At 45.8% G+C, this 17,221-nt stretch overlaps 1 protein-coding gene across 1 annotated transcript in view; it reads left to right on the top strand.

Annotated features, from left to right (window-relative positions):
* Lrp4 (LDL receptor related protein 4) overlaps positions 1–17,016 on the top strand; it is a 53,634-nt gene extending 36,618 nt beyond the window's left edge. The window contains 14 exon segments of the mRNA XM_038330146.1: positions 545–707; positions 824–1,049; positions 1,397–1,700; positions 2,927–3,145; positions 3,292–3,426; positions 4,148–4,256; positions 5,908–6,052; positions 6,274–6,387; positions 6,799–6,934; positions 10,330–10,397; positions 11,863–11,950; positions 13,907–14,048; positions 16,031–16,144; positions 16,146–17,016. Of these exon segments, the coding sequence (XP_038186074.1) occupies positions 545–707; positions 824–1,049; positions 1,397–1,700; positions 2,927–3,145; positions 3,292–3,426; positions 4,148–4,256; positions 5,908–6,052; positions 6,274–6,387; positions 6,799–6,934; positions 10,330–10,397; positions 11,863–11,950; positions 13,907–14,048; positions 16,031–16,144; positions 16,146–16,364 (2,182 nt within the window). The 3' untranslated portion in view covers positions 16,365–17,016.
* The last annotated feature ends 205 nt before the right edge of the window (positions 17,017–17,221 follow it).

Raw genomic sequence — 17,221 nt, 5'->3', positions numbered from 1 at the left:
AGGGTAGGGAGATGCGTCAGTTGGTGGAGTGCTTGCCACACTAGCATGAAAGCTGAGTATGGAATCCCAGTACCCACACAGAAAGCCAGGTACAGTGATATGTGCCTATGATCCCTGTACTGGGGAGGCAGAAATAGGGGGACCACTGGAGATCACTAGCCAGCCAGTCTTGCTGTATCAGTGAGCTCCAGGTTCAGAAGATCTGATCTCAAAAAGAAAAAAGGGTAGAGTGTGAGCACCATCCACCTCTGGCCTCAAGCCTCGTGTGCACACACATACAAAGACAAGATTTAAATTCTTTCATGTGCAGTGGCTTCCTCACTGTGGACCTAATGTTTGAGCTTTCTGATCCTTATCAGCTTTCTCCCTCATCAAGCACGGGTGACAATAAAAGTGCAGACCTTGTCACCCACCCTTGCAAAGCGAGGTAATGCATGTGAAATGTCTGGCATATTGCAGGAACTCACAGGATGTTTGACACACTGCCAGTATTCACAGTCTACAGAGCTGTTGGGATAACCAGCTGCTGTATTTCCTTAATCAGGTTCATGTACTGGACAGACTGGGGGGAGAATGCCAAGTTAGAGCGGTCTGGAATGGATGGTTCAGATCGTACTGTACTCATCAACAACAACCTAGGGTGGCCGAATGGACTGACTGTGGACAAGACCAGCTCCCAGTTACTGTGGGCTGACGCCCATACTGAGGTGAGAGCCCTGCCCCTGCTTCCCGGGAGTCTCAGAAGACAGGAGAGATCTGTTGAGGATCTTCAGCAAAGGCTCCTGGTAGACTAATAACCGCCTCCCTCCAATCTCCTCCACAGAGAATTGAGGCAGCCGACCTGAATGGTGCCAATCGACATACATTAGTGTCACCAGTACAGCACCCATATGGCCTCACTTTGCTTGACTCCTATATCTACTGGACCGACTGGCAGACCCGTAGCATCCACCGGGCCAACAAGAATACCGGTAGCAATGTCATCTTGGTGAGGTCCAACCTGCCAGGCCTCATGGACATCCAAGCTGTTGACCGGGCACAGCCACTGGGTGAGAAGACCCCTGGGGCTCTGAGTCAGGGCCTCTGCATTTCTGGGAATATGGCAACAGAAGAGCTATAGCCAGGGTACAGAATTACTTACAATCAGAGAGACTTTCTAAGCCCATGTCCAGTAGAAGTCCTTTTTCCCTCTAGGTATGACTGATACCACAGGTCTATGCTACTGCTACCTCCAAAGAATTCTCAGAGGTACTTGCTCTGCCTCACACTTCTATCTAACCCTGAATCTTGTCACTAAAAGCAGTGAACAGTCAGCCATAAGATACTAGTTCCTTTGTGATAGAGTCTGCCAGACCCCCATGCTGGGTGTTAAAGCTCGCTGCTCCTCTCTCACCAGGTTTTAATAAGTGTGGCTTCAGAAATGGTGGCTGTTCCCACCTCTGTTTACCTCGGCCTTCTGGTTTCTCCTGTGCCTGCCCCACTGGCATCCAGCTGAAGGGGGACAGAAAGACCTGTGACCCCTCTCCAGAGACCTACCTGCTCTTCTCTAGCCGAGGCTCCATTCGCCGCATCTCACTGGACACCGAGGATCACACAGATGTGCATGTTCCTGTCCCTGGGCTCAACAATGTCATCTCCCTAGACTATGACAGCGTGGACGGAAAGGTCTACTACACAGATGTGTTCCTGGATGTCATCAGGTGTGAACAGCACTGAGACCGGCAGGGGACATGGAGCTGTAGCCCTGCCCACTTCACAGGATGCCATACTTTTATTGCTTGCTTGTTGGTTTAATGATTATAAGCTACTCAGGAGGTTGAGATTGGAAGATCACTAGTTTGAGGTCAACATGGGCAAGGTCCAGTCTCAAAAAATAAAAACAGAGCTGGTTATGGTATTTCCCCATCTATAATCTCAGCATTAAAGAGGCCGAAGCAGGAAGACAGTGAGTTTAAGATTAGCCAGACAATATGGCAATCTGTCTCAAAAACACAGTAAACAGAATGTACCTTAGTTTATAATGTTCGTCTAGTATACACAAAACCCTGGGTTTGATTCTCAGTACTGCTAAGTGGGCTCTAGAGAAGTAGAGACAGAAGGATCAGAAGTTTAAGGCTATCTTTGACTATATAATGAGCTAGTTTAAGGCCTGGGCTACATGAGACCCCATCTCATAAACATATCTATATCAATGTTTATCTATCTATCTATCTATCTATCTATCTATCTATCTATCTATCTATCTCTCTATATCTCTATATCTCTATATCTCTATATCTATGTGTATGTGTATACATATATGAAACCAGGCATATTAAACAAGAAACCATAAAGCCAAGTTGGGAACCTGAATCATCCACACTTAGTGCCAGGCCATCAGTGGACTCTAAGAATCCCCTAAGGTAGATGAAAAGTTGGGATCTATATTGCAATATAGGAACCTTAACCCAATATTAAGTTTTAAATTGCTTTACAAAGTTGTTTTGAGTGATTTTTTTGCCATTCTTTTTATTATTTTTTACTACTCTTATTTCAACACAACTCAAGAATATGATGTCATACAAGTGATTTTTACCATGGCAGAGACAAAACCCAAGACCACTGCTCTACCACTGAACTACACTCCTAGTCCCAATCTACCTGTCTCATAACCACCCCCAGGTAGCAATCCTTGTGTTCTCACAAAGATATGTTAGCAATTATTGGTTTGCCCTGGGGTAAAACATGCATCCAAACCGTCTAGTACTTCCAGCTTGCAGGAACTCTGAGAACTCTCTCTCATCCATTCCTCATGTATTGAGCTCTTATCATGCCGGGTGCTGAGGAGCGTATTTTATCCCTGTCTGTGGAGCTTACAATAAGTTTCATGTTATTATATTATTTCTGGTTAGTCTGGTTACTCATGTAACCCTGTATTGTCCCCAAGGCGAGCAGACCTGAATGGCAGCAACATGGAGACTGTTATTGGGCATGGGCTGAAGACCACTGACGGCCTGGCAGTGGACTGGGTTGCCAGAAACTTGTATTGGACAGATACAGGTCGAAATACCATCGAAGCGTCCCGGCTGGACGGTTCTTGTCGCAAAGTGCTAATCAACAACAGTCTAGACGAGCCCCGGGCCATTGCCGTTTTCCCCAGAAAGGGGTAAGTTCGTGTCTAGCAGGAGGGCCTGGTACAAGAGAAGCTCCCGGAAGGTGTTTACAGATTAACGAATTGTTATCCACTATGTTCTGTCGACCTCTTGGCACCGTCTCCCCGTGCACTGTGACAATGACACTATTGTGTCTCAGGTACCTCTTCTGGACAGACTGGGGCCACATTGCCAAGATTGAACGTGCAAACCTGGATGGTTCTGAGCGGAAGGTCCTCATCAACACAGACCTAGGCTGGCCCAATGGCCTTACCTTGGACTATGACACCCGCAGGTGAGAACCCAGGCCCAAACAGCCACCTGGAAATGTGGTGGGTTAAGGAGAGGACAGAGATTGACATGAGGAAAAGATGGATAGGTCTTTAGGAGACCAGGAAGAGAAAACTACAGAAGGGATGAGACCATTCAGGAGTTGCTGAATCCAGCTTGGGCCCTCTGTAGGGTTTGGACTCCTTGGTTTACAAGTCTTGGAGGACCTTTAGTAGACAGAGTGTGTCCTGTTTTCCATTTATGGGCTGGTTCTTAGGTTTCTTACTTATGTGAGGAAGCAACAGGCTCTGAACCTGAACTCTTCCTCTAGAATATATATACCCAAATGTGAAACTATGAAGGGCAGAGGAGGGTGGCTTCTCCTTCCTGCCTGCAGAGGAAAAGAACTAAAGTCACCTGGGGAGTTGGTCAGGAATCCTCTTCTTTTAACATTGGTCAGGGCCACATGGCCTGAGCTCTCTTTCTGAAGACCATTTGTAGAAATTTGGGCTTAGATTTCTAGACAGGACCCAAAGGGTGATCACAATGTCAAAGAAGAGGCTGCGGTGGCTCCTCTAAGATGACTAGAGTCTCTGTGTCTCTGCAGCGCAGCTCCAGCCTCCCTCCCTCCCTCCCTCAGCTGGGACTCACAGGGCAGTGCAGCTCAGGAAGGAACAGACGGTGCCTTATGGGAAAGAACTGGGCTGCGCTGCACACATCTGCTTCTCTTCTCTCTTTCTTTGCAGGATCTACTGGGTAGATGCACATCTGGACCGGATTGAGAGTGCTGACCTCAATGGGAAGCTGCGGCAGGTCTTGGTCAGCCACGTGTCTCACCCCTTTGCCCTCACACAGGTACTGGTTCAAGAGAGAGGTAACTAAACCTCCCTGGCTAAGGTGTTTTCTGGGGGTTCTAAGTACTCTGCTATTCTGGCCTGGCACTTCCAAGTTCTATCATTTGAAGACATGGCTCTCAGAGGTGCACAAAGTCAGCTCTGGAGGTGTTAGATGCAAGACGGGGCTTTGTGGTGACTCGGCCCAGGAATATGCAATTTTGACAAATTGCCCTGTTGATCCTACCGTTGTACTCTTAGCTCACTCAATAAAGTTGGTTAGAATGGTTAAAGGCCAGAGATTTTTGGCAGCCAGTTACATGCCCAGCCCTGCATTGTGTATTTGATTTTACCAGCCAGAAAGCTTTTGTCTGGGTTTACCTGATGAAAGGCTAATAATGAATGTATTTTCTCAATCTACAAGGGTCCTCCAGAATCCCTAACATTGTACCACCGAGGAGAAGGAGAATAATACTTTCATTTCCCCTTTCCTCCTTGACTGAGAATCTTAACACCAATGAAATGCATGGTGGGGAAACTACCACAGAAATAAGCAGAGTATTTGACCTGGAGCACTGAACAAAAAGACCAAACCAGGAAAGGCTGGCGTGAACTTCTGGATTCCCACTTGCTGGGTAGTGACGAGGGACTGAGTGTGGTCCGCAGACTCAGACGAGCACGCACACTCTGGAAGCGAGGAACTGGACTGGGATAACCAGCACTTTGGAGGGAGCGGCACGAGGTTCTTGAGTGTGAGGGCTGCCTGAGCCACAACATCTCAAAAACACAAACCATAGCTAGGCCTGGCGAGACATACCTATTGGTTCAGCTCTTGGGAAGTGGAGGCAGGAGGATTAGGAAGGGATTCAAAGCCATTCTCAGCTACATAGCAAGTTTGAGATCAATTTGGGCTGTATGCGAGCCTGCCTCAATAAACAAACACAAAGCAGATAAACCAACAAACAAAACTGAGTCGGGTGGAGCGGACAGAAACACCAGCAGTTCACTACTGAATGTCAATGCCATGTGAAGGAGCTGCATGATGCAGAACAACATGGAGGGGAGAGTATACTCCATGAATTCGGGATGACTTCCTGAATATCTGGGTGTGTGTTGAGGGAGGCTGCTTGTTCGTTCCCGGCCACTTAGACCCACAATAATCACACAGAAACCATATTATTTAAATCACTGAAGTGTATTGCTAGCTAGCTCTTATATCTTTGGTTAACCCATTTCTCAGTCAAGGAGGAAAGGGGAAATGAAAGTATTATTCTCCTTCTCCTCGGTGGTACAATGTTAGGGATTCTGGAGGACCCTTGTAGATTGAGAAAATACATTCATTATTAGCCTTTCATCAGGTAAACCCAGACATATATTTGCCATGTGACTGTGGCTTTCCGTCAAGGTTCCGGCTGGGGGCTTGCATCTTTTCCCTCTAGCGGCTCCATGGCCATTGGCTTCTTTATTCATTAATCAACAAAAGCAACACATACACAGAAGGACTTCCTACACCAGGCATGCATAGAATTGATCTGGGGGGAAAAAAAAAAGAATTGATCTGGGGATCAGAGACAGAATGTATTTCAGCAGAGGGAGAGCACACACTGAGGCAGAGAAGGGGCACCGGGATCTGACTGCTGAATACTTCTTCTTTTGGGTTCTTTATTGAGTAGCAGGACAGGTGGATCTACTGGACAGACTGGCAAACCAAGTCCATCCAACGTGTTGACAAGTACTCAGGCCGCAACAAGGAGACAGTGTTGGCCAATGTGGAGGGTCTCATGGATATCATCGTAGTGTCCCCTCAGCGGCAGACAGGTGAGCCCCTGGGAACTGAGCCCCTTTCCTCTCCATCAGTGGGATTGGCTCTGGTCACCCCAAGGACTGTTAGTGGTCAACATAATTAGAGCCATGAGAAAACCTTGTGGTTATCACCTTCCTGCCCTATTGTCCTAGGAATGGGATATCCCTGAATTCCCTCCCTTTGAAGAATTTCCTCCCATTCTGTCTCAGACCTGACACATTTACTCTGCCTCCAGGGACCAATGCCTGTGGTGTGAACAATGGTGGTTGTACCCATCTCTGTTTTGCCAGAGCCTCTGACTTTGTGTGTGCCTGTCCTGATGAGCCAGACAGTCAGGCCTGCTCCCTTGGTGAGTTCTTCCTAGAACAACACAGCCCTTGGAAAGGGATGGGATTGGCAGCCTCAACTCTGTCCTTTTAGGTAGCATCATAGTGGCATAATATAAATGAGCTGGATGCTTGGGCCTGGCTTTGTCTGGCTGCTGGCAGTTATTAGAACAGAACCTTGGGCTTGTGATGTCTTGCTAGAGATCATCAGATCATCATCTCCATTCCTAATCCTTGTGAGCAAGTGATTTTATCTAGAATCACTAATACTAAATCTGAGTCCTTTTTAAATTTATAGCAATAAAACATAGTGCCTGAGATTAGGGAATCTAAAATATTCTGTCAAGGCTTGGATTTTGTCAAGACTTGTAGCTGCTACTCTTGAACCATAGATAGGTTTCAAGCAGTCCATTGCAATCTCCTTTTCTCCTCAGTGCCTGGTCTAGTGCCCCCTGCTCCCAGAGCTACCAGCATGAGTGAGAAGAGCCCAGTGCAGCCCAACACATTGCCCACCACCTTGCGTTCTTCTACCACCAGGACCCACATATCTCTGGAGGGGGCAGAAGGAAGGTAAGTAGGGTCAGGCCAATACAGGATTGAGATCACTATGCCCTACTAGTAAAAGAGCATTGTCCCAGTTTCATAATCTGGCGGATGAGAGAGATAGATCACATCATTAGCCACTAGTTCCTATGTGGGACATGGTGTGATATTTATAATTGTAGATTGCTTCAATGACTCCCACTCCTACTCCCACCCCCAAGTCAGGGTTTCTCTGTGTAGCCTTAGATGTCCTGAAACTCATTCTGTAGACTAGGCTGGCCTCAGATTCACAGAAATGCCTCTCAGGTGTAAAGGCATATGCCATCATTGCTGGGCCCCATTTATTTTTTCTATTTATTTATTTTTAATTTTTTTTTTCGAGACAGGGTTTCTCTGTAGCTTTGGAGCCTGTCCAGGCACTAGCTCTGTAGACCAGGCTGGCCTCGAACTCACAGAGATCTGCCTGCCTCTGCCTCCCGAGTGCTGGGATTAAAGGCGTGCACTACTACCGCCCTGCAATTTTATTTATTTATTTGTGTGTGTATGTATGTGTGTATTCATGTGCATGCTTGTGAATGTCATTTGTGCACGTGTGGAAGATAGCTATCACACATCCTCTATCTCTGTACCCTTAGACAAGGTTGCTTGCTGAACTTGAAGCTCCCTGTCCTTTTGGCTAGGATGGTGACAGCAGTTGTCTTGTCTGTGCCCTCCACTGGTAGGGTTACAGCATCATATGGTGTGTGATTGTGCAGTCATACCCAGCTTTATACATGGGTGCTGGAACACAAGTGCTCTTATTCACTGAGTTATCTCCCAGTCCCTGATCTCCTTTCATTTCTGAGACAAGAAGCTGAAAGCCAGTTTTCTAGAGACTCCTAAATGCACTCCTCTGCTGTTCGCTTTCTTTCGGTCTCATGGCACAGCGCTCGAATTATGTTTTTCCTACAACAGCGGCACCGCAGCTGGAAAACACTGGTTTGTCTCTCTCTGTCGACAAGATAACTTTATAACTTGGGTGTGATAGCCAGCACTGAAATAAAATGTATGTGCCTGCGTGTGTGAGTGCACATGCACACGCGCACACTCACATCTTTATCAAATATGCAACTATAACCATATGAAATTGAATGAAATGTATGCCCTTGCGATGCTGAAGCAGGCATGGGCAGCCCATACATGGCGGTTCTGTTCAACTTGTCCATGTTGGGTTTCATCATCTAAGTTGATGAGGGAGGATGACTGACCAGGTCTCTTCCTCAAATATAGCCATATACTGTGTTCAAATAAAGCATGAGATATATTTCATTAAGTTTATTGTGCTACCAACTATAGTTTAAAAGGTAATTGACCTGATTTCAGTTTTGAAAGCAGAAACAATAGCTCCAAAATAAGTACTCTAAACTCAGTGTCTCCAGAGTGTAAGATTTCGTTTGATCAGATGCAAATGCTGTCTGACCTACTCTTTCTGTTTTGTGTAGTTCAAGAAAACAAACATCTAGCTGGAACCCCGTGCCTTTCTGACTAATTTGAAATGCTATCCATCATCTTTAATCTTAAGTTTTCTTTAGAATCTTTTTGTTTTCACAGTGCTGGAGAGTGAACTTTCACACATACTAGGCAGGTACCCCAGCGCTGAGCTACACTCCTAATTTCTAGGTTTATTTGGGAAACATCTGGACTCTACTCAGACCTTTTTATTCCTGTGTGTGTGCATACATGTTCCTCTGTGCGTGTGGAGGCCAGAGGTCAATGTGCAGTTTCTTTCTCAGTTGCTTCCCACATTATTTTCGAGACGTGGTCTCTCCCTAACTTTAACTCTTACCAGTTGTCTAGGCCAGAAGCTCCAGGGCTCCTCCTCCAGGCCAGCACAGGGTCACAGGCGCTGGCTGCACTGGCTGTGCTGGCTGCGCTGGCTGCTCCTGCTGCAGCAACCAGCTTTTCATGCTGGTCCTGGGACTCCCAGTATTCAGACCTGGCCAGAACCTTGCGCATAGAACAGTATCTCTTTGGGTCCTCTTTTTTTTTTTGTTTTTGTTTTGTTTGTTGTTGTTTTGTTTTGTTTGCTTATTTGTTTTTTAATGCTCATATAATTCAGCCCCTTGTTCTTTGTTTTCTGAGACAGCATTTTTCTGGCTGTGCTGGAACTCTATTTGTAGACCAGGCTGGCCTTGAACTCACAGAGATCCACTTGCCTCTGCCCTCTAGTGCTATGATTAAAGACTTGCACTACCACTTCCCTTGTTATTTCTTTCTAGCCTGTGGTAATAAATGTTTTGATTATTTAAGTGTGTTAGCTGGAATATAACTTTATAGAGAAACACTATCCCACATGACTAAGCAGAACATAGGTGCTAAAAGAAAAAGTTTCCTCTTCTTTTTCTTATTAAAGCCATTTTAATGTGCATGTGTCCCACAATTGAAGAACCAATAATAACAATACCTAGCATTTCTTTCAATTTTTACTTGTTCTTTGACAATTTCCTATCCATTACGCTTGAACGTTTTTTTCAGACAGGGTCACTATGTAGCTTAGGCTATCCCTCACACTTGGGAAGCTCCAAATGCTGGGATTGCAGTCACTCGCCATGAACACTTCCTCAGGTCTTTCCCGGTAGAGTTCCAGTTGAAGATTGGTCGTGTTCTGTCTGTAGGCCTCTTCTCCAGGCTGTTGGGCGGTGCCTCCAATTGCTTGTCATAACATGCCAGAGTTACCTTCTGAGCACTGCAAGTGCACTAGCTGGGCGCTCCCTCTGGATGTCTTGCTTATTCCCTTGTGAGACACTGGAGACAAGAAAAACAATTTTTTTAACCTTGTGATAACCAATCAGATTTGCTTGGTTAGCAGCTGTTTCCCATTCATTCTTGTAGTATAGGAAAGATTTGAATTGGTGTCCTTAGAACTCTGTCTAGCTCACTCTAAAGCTGCAACTTTTAAATGTACATAATTGAAAACATATTTAAGCATGGCATAGCAGTTGGAAAATACTGGTGTCCCCCTCCCCCAGGGTCTCACTATGTATCTCTGGCTGTTCGGGAACTCACTATGTAGACCACTACAAACTCGCAGAGGTCTGCCTACCTACTTCTGCCTCCCCAGTGCTGGGATTAAAGGCCTGTGCCACTATGCCTGATTTAATACATTATATTTTCATTCCATTTGGGGGCACATATTCCAGCACATATGTAGGTCAGAGGACAAGTTGTAGGAGTTGGTCCTCTCCTTCTACCGTGTGGATTCCAGGGGTCACACTCAGGTCATCAAGCTCGGCAGCAAGCACCTTTACCTGCTGAGCCTGACTCCCTGATAGATTATGTCAGACCCGAAAGCCCTATTCATAGCCTTTCCCTCCTTTCCTGGAAGTCAGTGAGAATCTGTTTGCATACAAGAAGCCTTCATGTCTGTTTTTTATGCCCCACAGATGCTCTGAAAGGGATGCCCAGCTGGGCCTCTGTGTACATTCCAATGAGGCTGTACCTGCTGCTCCAGGTAGGTCCTGTTTATCTGCTTTTGAAACAGACTATTTATTAGCATGTAGGCCATGCTGGCCTCAAACTCTGAATCTTCCTGCCTCTTGTCTTCCACGTGCTGCAACTACAGTCCGGGTACACCATCACACCTAGCTTTATGGACCACAGTCCGGGTACACCATCACACCTAGCTTTATGGTCCACAGTCCGGGTACACCATCACACCTAGCTTTATGGACTACAGTCCGGGTACACCATCACACCTAGCTTTATGGACTACAGTCTGGGTACACCATCACACCTAGCTTTATGGACTACAGTCCGGGTACACCATCACACCTAGCTTTATGGACTACAGTCTGGGTACACCATCACACCTAGCTTTATGGACTCACTTCTCTCCTAGCTTTTGTGAAGAGTCTTCATCAACTCTTTTTCATTGACTAAGTCCACAGAAATAACAATCCTAAAAGTCACCATTTCCATGTACTTGCCAGGCATTTGATAAGCACTGTATGCCATGTATACATGTGTGTGGGTATTATGGTGCCCTGTCTTAGTTAGAGTTTCTATTGCAGTGACAGAGACCATGACCAAAAGCAACTTGGGGAGGAAAGGTTTATTTCCTCTTGTAACTCAGGTCACACTCTGCCACTGAAGGGAGTCAGGGCAGGAGCTGAAGAAGAAGCCGTGGAGGAGTACTGCTTACTGATTTGCTTCTCGTGGCTTGCTCAGCCTGCTCTCTACATAAGTCCTTTCTTAGGACTGCCTGCCCAGTGGCGGGACTGCCTTCCCCATGGAATAGGCTCACCCATATCAATCTTTAATCAAGAAAATGCCCCACAGGCCAATTGGGGGCTTATTCTCAGTTGAGGTTCCTTCTCAAATGACTCCAGCCTGTGTCAGGTAGACAACAAAACTAAATAACCAACATATGGTCCTTATCCATGAAAGATACATTCTAAACTCACTAATGAAACCTGAAACCTCAGGTAGTACTAAGTCCTATGTTTTTCCTATACATACAATATCTATGATGTTTTTTTTTAAATTAGGCAACAGTGATTAATAATGCAATAAAACATTTTTAACAATCTACTATAATAAAGTTATATGAATATCATTGCTCTTTTCTCTCCAAAGATTTTAATTTCTCACTGTAATATAATGTTATTTCCAGGCTGTCATTGGTGATTGGTAATTAGAATGACAGAAAGAGAAATCATAAATTAGAGGGGCTATTTATGTGTATACATGTGTACCGTCATTCTGTTTCCACAAGTTATGTCTAACGGATGAGAAATGTGCACTGAAGTTAAGCATCTTGCCTTATGTCACATAGTACGTAAGTGGTAAGGCTGGTACTACAGATGCTTGCCCGCCCATCCTCTGCTCCTTGCTTCTGTGACCCGTCACCATCCTCAGACAAAAGGAACCCTTGCACCAGCAACACCAGTGCTTGTCTCCTGTCTCTGCTCTCCTAGGTGAAGGACTTCACATCAGCTATGCCATCGGTGGGCTCCTCAGTATTCTGTTGATTTTGGTGGTGATTGCAGTTTTGATGCTGTACAGGTAACCTCAGCTTTGCTCTATGGGTGACATGTTCTTTGGTCTCTGTTAGCCTGTCTGGGTTCTCTTGAAGCTTCCCAGTTCGCTGAATACCCCTCCACACAGCCTAGTTTGACCACTGGGCTCCTGGCTGGAGCAGAAGAGATTGGAAACCCTCTGTCACAACCTCAGCCCCTTACTGGGTGGCTGACTTCTTCCATACCCCTCTCCACCTCCAACCATTGGAGTTGGAAATGGTCTTCCTTTCACACTACACAACCTCTCAGTCCACGTAGTCGGCATGCATTGCTCGCTGGGCACGACTCTGAGAAGGTGCAATTTGTCATTTTCAACTAAGGATCTTTGTATGCGCCTTTTTCTTTATAGTTTCTTCCCAGTGATTTAAACATTGCAAACAACAAAACTATCTGGATTTTGCAGCCACTGCTGAAAATAATAATATAATAGTAATATCACTGGCCTTTTAATGGAACAGTATTATTTATGTCCTAACCTGGTAATTTCAGTGTTTCTATTGCTGTAATGACCAAAAACTTGGAGAATAAAGGGTTTATTTTGATTCCACATCATTTTTATCATCAAAGAAAATCCGGGCAGGAACTTTTACAGGTAGGAACCTGGGGGCAAGAGTTGATGCAGAGGCCATGGAGGGTGCTGCTTGCCGCCGTGTTTGTCACAGTTGCCCAGTCTGCTTTCTTCTTGTTTGTTTTTTTATTTTTTGAGACAGGGTTTCTCCCTGTTGCCCTGGCTGACCCGGAACTCGCTCTGTAGACCCTGCTGGCCTCAAACTCAGGGATCCACTTGTCTCTGCCTCTGGAGTACTGGGATTAAAGGGATACACCACCACACTGAACTTCCAGCATGCTTTCTTATAGAACCAAAACAGCCAGCCTAGGGGTGTCCCCACCCACAATGGGCCGGGCCCACCCACATCAACCACTAAGAAAATGCCCTACAGGCTTGCCTGCTTCCAGACCAGTCCTATATACCAGTGGTTCTCAACCCTCCTAATGCTGTGACACTTTAATACAGATCCTCATGTTGTAGTTACCTCTAACCATAAAATTATTTTCGTTGCTACTTCATAACTAAAATTTTGCTAATGTTATGAATCATAATGTGAATATTTTTGGAGACAGAGGTTTGTTAAGGGCTTGCGACTCACAGGTTGAGAACCACTGCTATAGACTCATTTTTTCAGCTGAGGCTCCCCTCTTACGACAACAGCTTGAGCATAAAACCTAGCCCACACACCCGGCAAGAGGTATCTCTCCTCCCTTTACAGACAAGGACCTGAGCTTCAGAGAGATTAGATTATGTCTACCCATATTCTAGCTAGTAGATCAGAGGTAGGATTAAGACAAAGACCCATCTCTGCATAGCAAGTGACCCCAGAAGCCCTGCGTTAACATGATAACTGTCCATGGCCTCACAGTCCGTGTGGATTAGAAATATGGACGCATCTTCACTGTGTGCTCTGCTTCAAGGTCCCTCACAGGTTTGCAGTCTGGGTAACAGCTGAGTTATGACCTTATTTCAGGATTTGACTGGGAAGAAAATCCTTCCAAATCTACTGAAATAACGGTTAGCAGGATTTAGTTCTTTACTGGCTATTGGTTGGAGTTCCTCTCGTCTGCTGCCTGTGGACCTTTCTAGAAAACAACTGACAATGTGGCAGTTTCTTTAAAAAGAGGGAGGGAAGGAGATAGGATGCACCACTCAAGATGGAAGCTTATCTAGTATCTAGTACTTTTGCATAATGGGTTCACATGAAATGGGTCACCAGCTCCAGCCCACACTCCAGGGGTGAGATCAGAAGGGTGTGGGTGCCAGGAAACAGGGTCATACTGTAGGTCACTGGGACCTGCAGAGAAGCTGCTTCCCACATAGGCTACATCCTTCCCCTGTATCATTCCTATAAAGATCTCAACTAATTCTGCTTAAATTTTCCTCTTGAAGACGCAGAAGGTCTAAATTCACGGATCCTGGGATGGGAAACCTGACCTACAGCAACCCCTCCTATCGAACTTCCACTCAGGAAGTGAAAATCGAAGCAGTTCCCAAACCAACCATGTACAATCAACTGTGCTATAAGAAAGAGGTAACAATGGAAATACCTATTTAGGTTTTTCTGGGGGTTGGGGAGCAGGAGAGAGGAGTTATGACTGAATTGTCTAAGTGGATGAGGAAGGACCATGTGCTGTCTGATCTACAATTTTGAAATAACAGTGAACAGAACACTGAGTGTGATTTGGGTTTCTGTAAACATGGAGTCTTTGGGAGACCATAGCAAAGGCCAGGCTCGAAGATTCAGGTCTGAAAGCAATGAGTATGTGTCTCCCTGAAAGAGATTGTCCAGGTGTGTGGGTGCTTTCCGCCTTGGGGGCGTCGTGACTCTGTGCTGTGGCTGTACCCCTCTAAAGCAAGGGGGCTTTTATGGACATTACTTCCCAAACTCAAAAGCTCCTGAACTCTTTGTCTAATCTCTGATCCAAATACCTGTTTTGGGAAGGGCTAGTTTTTCCTTATCCTTGCTCTTAAGCTTTTAAGGAGATTTTTTATAGAAATCTGAAGATTTATGTGTTTTTATTTTTAAAATGTTTTGTTAAGTCTTTGCAAAATATTTACTGATTTAGAAATGAAAAATAGTCCTTTTTTACCGACAGGGATCTGAGGTCTAAGATGTCAGGTTTTCCCTAATCCGATAGACTTGATTTCTTTTAATCCTGTAACTTTCATCAAGTTATCCCCTAAGAAGACCCTTATCAGTCTACTCTGATGTTTAGCAGGTCAACCCTGCAGGACCCTCACTATACACGGTAATCCCTGGATCCAGAAAGTATTTAAAAAGCTGCCACCATAATTCACAAAACTACCTACAGTTCTGGGGACTGGAAACCTCTCCTCTATTTCTGAGAAAGACTATTGAGGATTCTTGAGTTCCTGGAATGTGGGCTGTCCCAGAAAAGAATCACAAGGAAGGTTATCAGTTAGAGCTGAAATAGGTCTGAGGGTGTAACTCAGCAGTACAGCACGGGCTAGGCCATCAAGGCCCATCCCACTCCCACAAAAAGGGAAGAAGAGAACTGTGTGACCTCTTTCTTTTGTTGTCTGCTTCTTCCTCAGCAGCTCTTTTCCCCCTTCCGATAGTCTCTCCCCCCTTTCTCTTCTGATCTCCTCTTGATTCAGGTACCTGTTGCTCTGTGTGTAGAGAAAATGGTGTTCCAGAACTACCACTGCTATGTACCCCACCTCTCCCCAACTTACCCAGTGCATCTCTGTGATGAGGACTTGCAGTGGGCCTGCATGTTATCCACACTAAGCTCAGCTTGGAGGGTTGCTGGGTGAATGGGAGTTTCTATGTGTGCTTGCAACTCTCTCTGTCTCTTGTCATGATTGAAGGCAGAGCCAGTATCAAGCTCCTAGCATAGAATCTGTTAATGCAGGACCTTTCACAGTACACAAAAATCATTAATGTATGCACACTAACTTGCTTTTGCCAATTGTTTTTGATTACTTATGCCAGCATGATGTCCCATTAATAAACCACAAGAATGATGCAACAGAATAGCATATGATACAACTTAAAACCTTGGATAAAATGCATACTGAATTGCTTTTGATTTCCTTTTTGGCATGATGCCCATTACCAACTCATGGTGACAGTACAGCAACAGTGGACATGTTCTAGTGTATCGTGTCCAGTCCTCTAACAGTTGCATCCCATGAATTGCCTCACTTAAACCTTACAACAATTGGTGTGACTTGCAGATGTCTTGATTCCCTATACTGCAGATGTGAAGACTGGGTTTTAGAAGTGTTAAGTAATTAGCTCAAGATAACATAGCTAGTAAAAGGCTGGTGTAGGATCAGAAGCCATGGTTCCCCCCTCCCTCTGTGAAAATGTAGTTATCATCACAGCTGCCCTTAGGTGGGACCTTATTTTTGCTTTGACCACATGTTCTACCAGTCTGTGGGGGTTTTTGTTCTCCATAGCCCCTTCAGTTCTGCTTCCATTTTCAGCTTACCATGAAATCATTTATAGAATGCCAACTGACTATGTGTCTCCATTCTCCACCCAAGGGTGGACCTGATCACAATTACACCAAGGAGAAGATCAAGATTGTAGAGGGAATTTGCCTCCTCTCTGGAGATGATGCTGAATGGGATGACCTCAAGCAACTGCGAAGCTCCCGGGGGGGGCCTTCTACGGGATCACGTATGCATGAAGACAGACACAGTGTCCATCCAGGCCAGCTCTGGCTCCCTAGATGACGCCGAGACAGAGCAGCTGCTGCAAGAAGAGCAGTCAGAGTGTAGCAGCGTCCACACTGCAGCCACTCCAGAGAGGCGGGGCTCTCTGCCAGACACGGGTTGGAAACATGAACGCAAGCTCTCCTCAGAGAGCCAGGTCTAAGGGGCCCACATTCTTTCCCTGCCTGCCCACTCCTTCTCTGTGTGGACTTCCGATCCTTGTGCAGGTCCCTTTCCCATGTGCTCATCTTCTTCCTCCTACTCCAAACTGCTTCCAAGCCCCCATAGAGCCTGTTGCTCACCTGAGTCCACAACTACCTGGGACAAGAAATGAGGGGCACATCTCAAGATTTTAGACCCTGTTTACCATGAACCTCACCTCTTTTGCGCTCTAGGCCCCCTGAAACTGGGCTAAGCATGATTCCTGGTCAGCATAGAGCTCCATCTCTCTCTCCCCAGGCACCCTCTGTGCCTGCCCCACAGTACCGATGCAATTGATGATGTAAGACTCTTCCCCGTCACAGCTGATATGATGGTTTCTTTGTGAACTGGCCTACTAGGGGCTGGGACTGGAGGTCACAGGTAAAAGGTAATGGATAGAGGCTGAGAGAAGGGAGAATCGTCCCAGCTGGTCTGGGTGTTTGGAAACCTCCAGCCTCAGAAGCTGGTAATTATGAAAAGCTTTTGTGGGGTATTGAGCCCTGGTGTTTTGTCCATTGCTGGCAGTGGACATTTTTCTCACTCAGGAGTCACAGCTTGGTCAGCTATGACACAGGTGAAGTGTGTGGGTGTGGCTTAAGCTGGTCTTCCTCCTGCTGGGGCCATTTCTGTCTTGGATAACTGGAGACCCCAGTCATGGCAACTCACTAAAAGGAACTCCTTCCTGGTGCTGCTATTGGCCAGTACTCTTCCTAAGCCTTTAACTGGGTTCTGGGCCTTGGAGACTAGAACCTCTAAGACCTTTAATGAAAGTCTGCGTAGGTCAAGCACAGTGTCCTACCTGAGCCTCACTCTTCTACC

The sequence above is a fragment of the Arvicola amphibius genome, chromosome 5 (genome assembly GCF_903992535.2).
Source record: "Arvicola amphibius chromosome 5, mArvAmp1.2, whole genome shotgun sequence".
In the NCBI taxonomy this organism is placed as follows: Eukaryota; Metazoa; Chordata; class Mammalia; order Rodentia; family Cricetidae; genus Arvicola; species Arvicola amphibius.
This window is presented reverse-complemented; position numbering and strand designations above follow the sequence as displayed.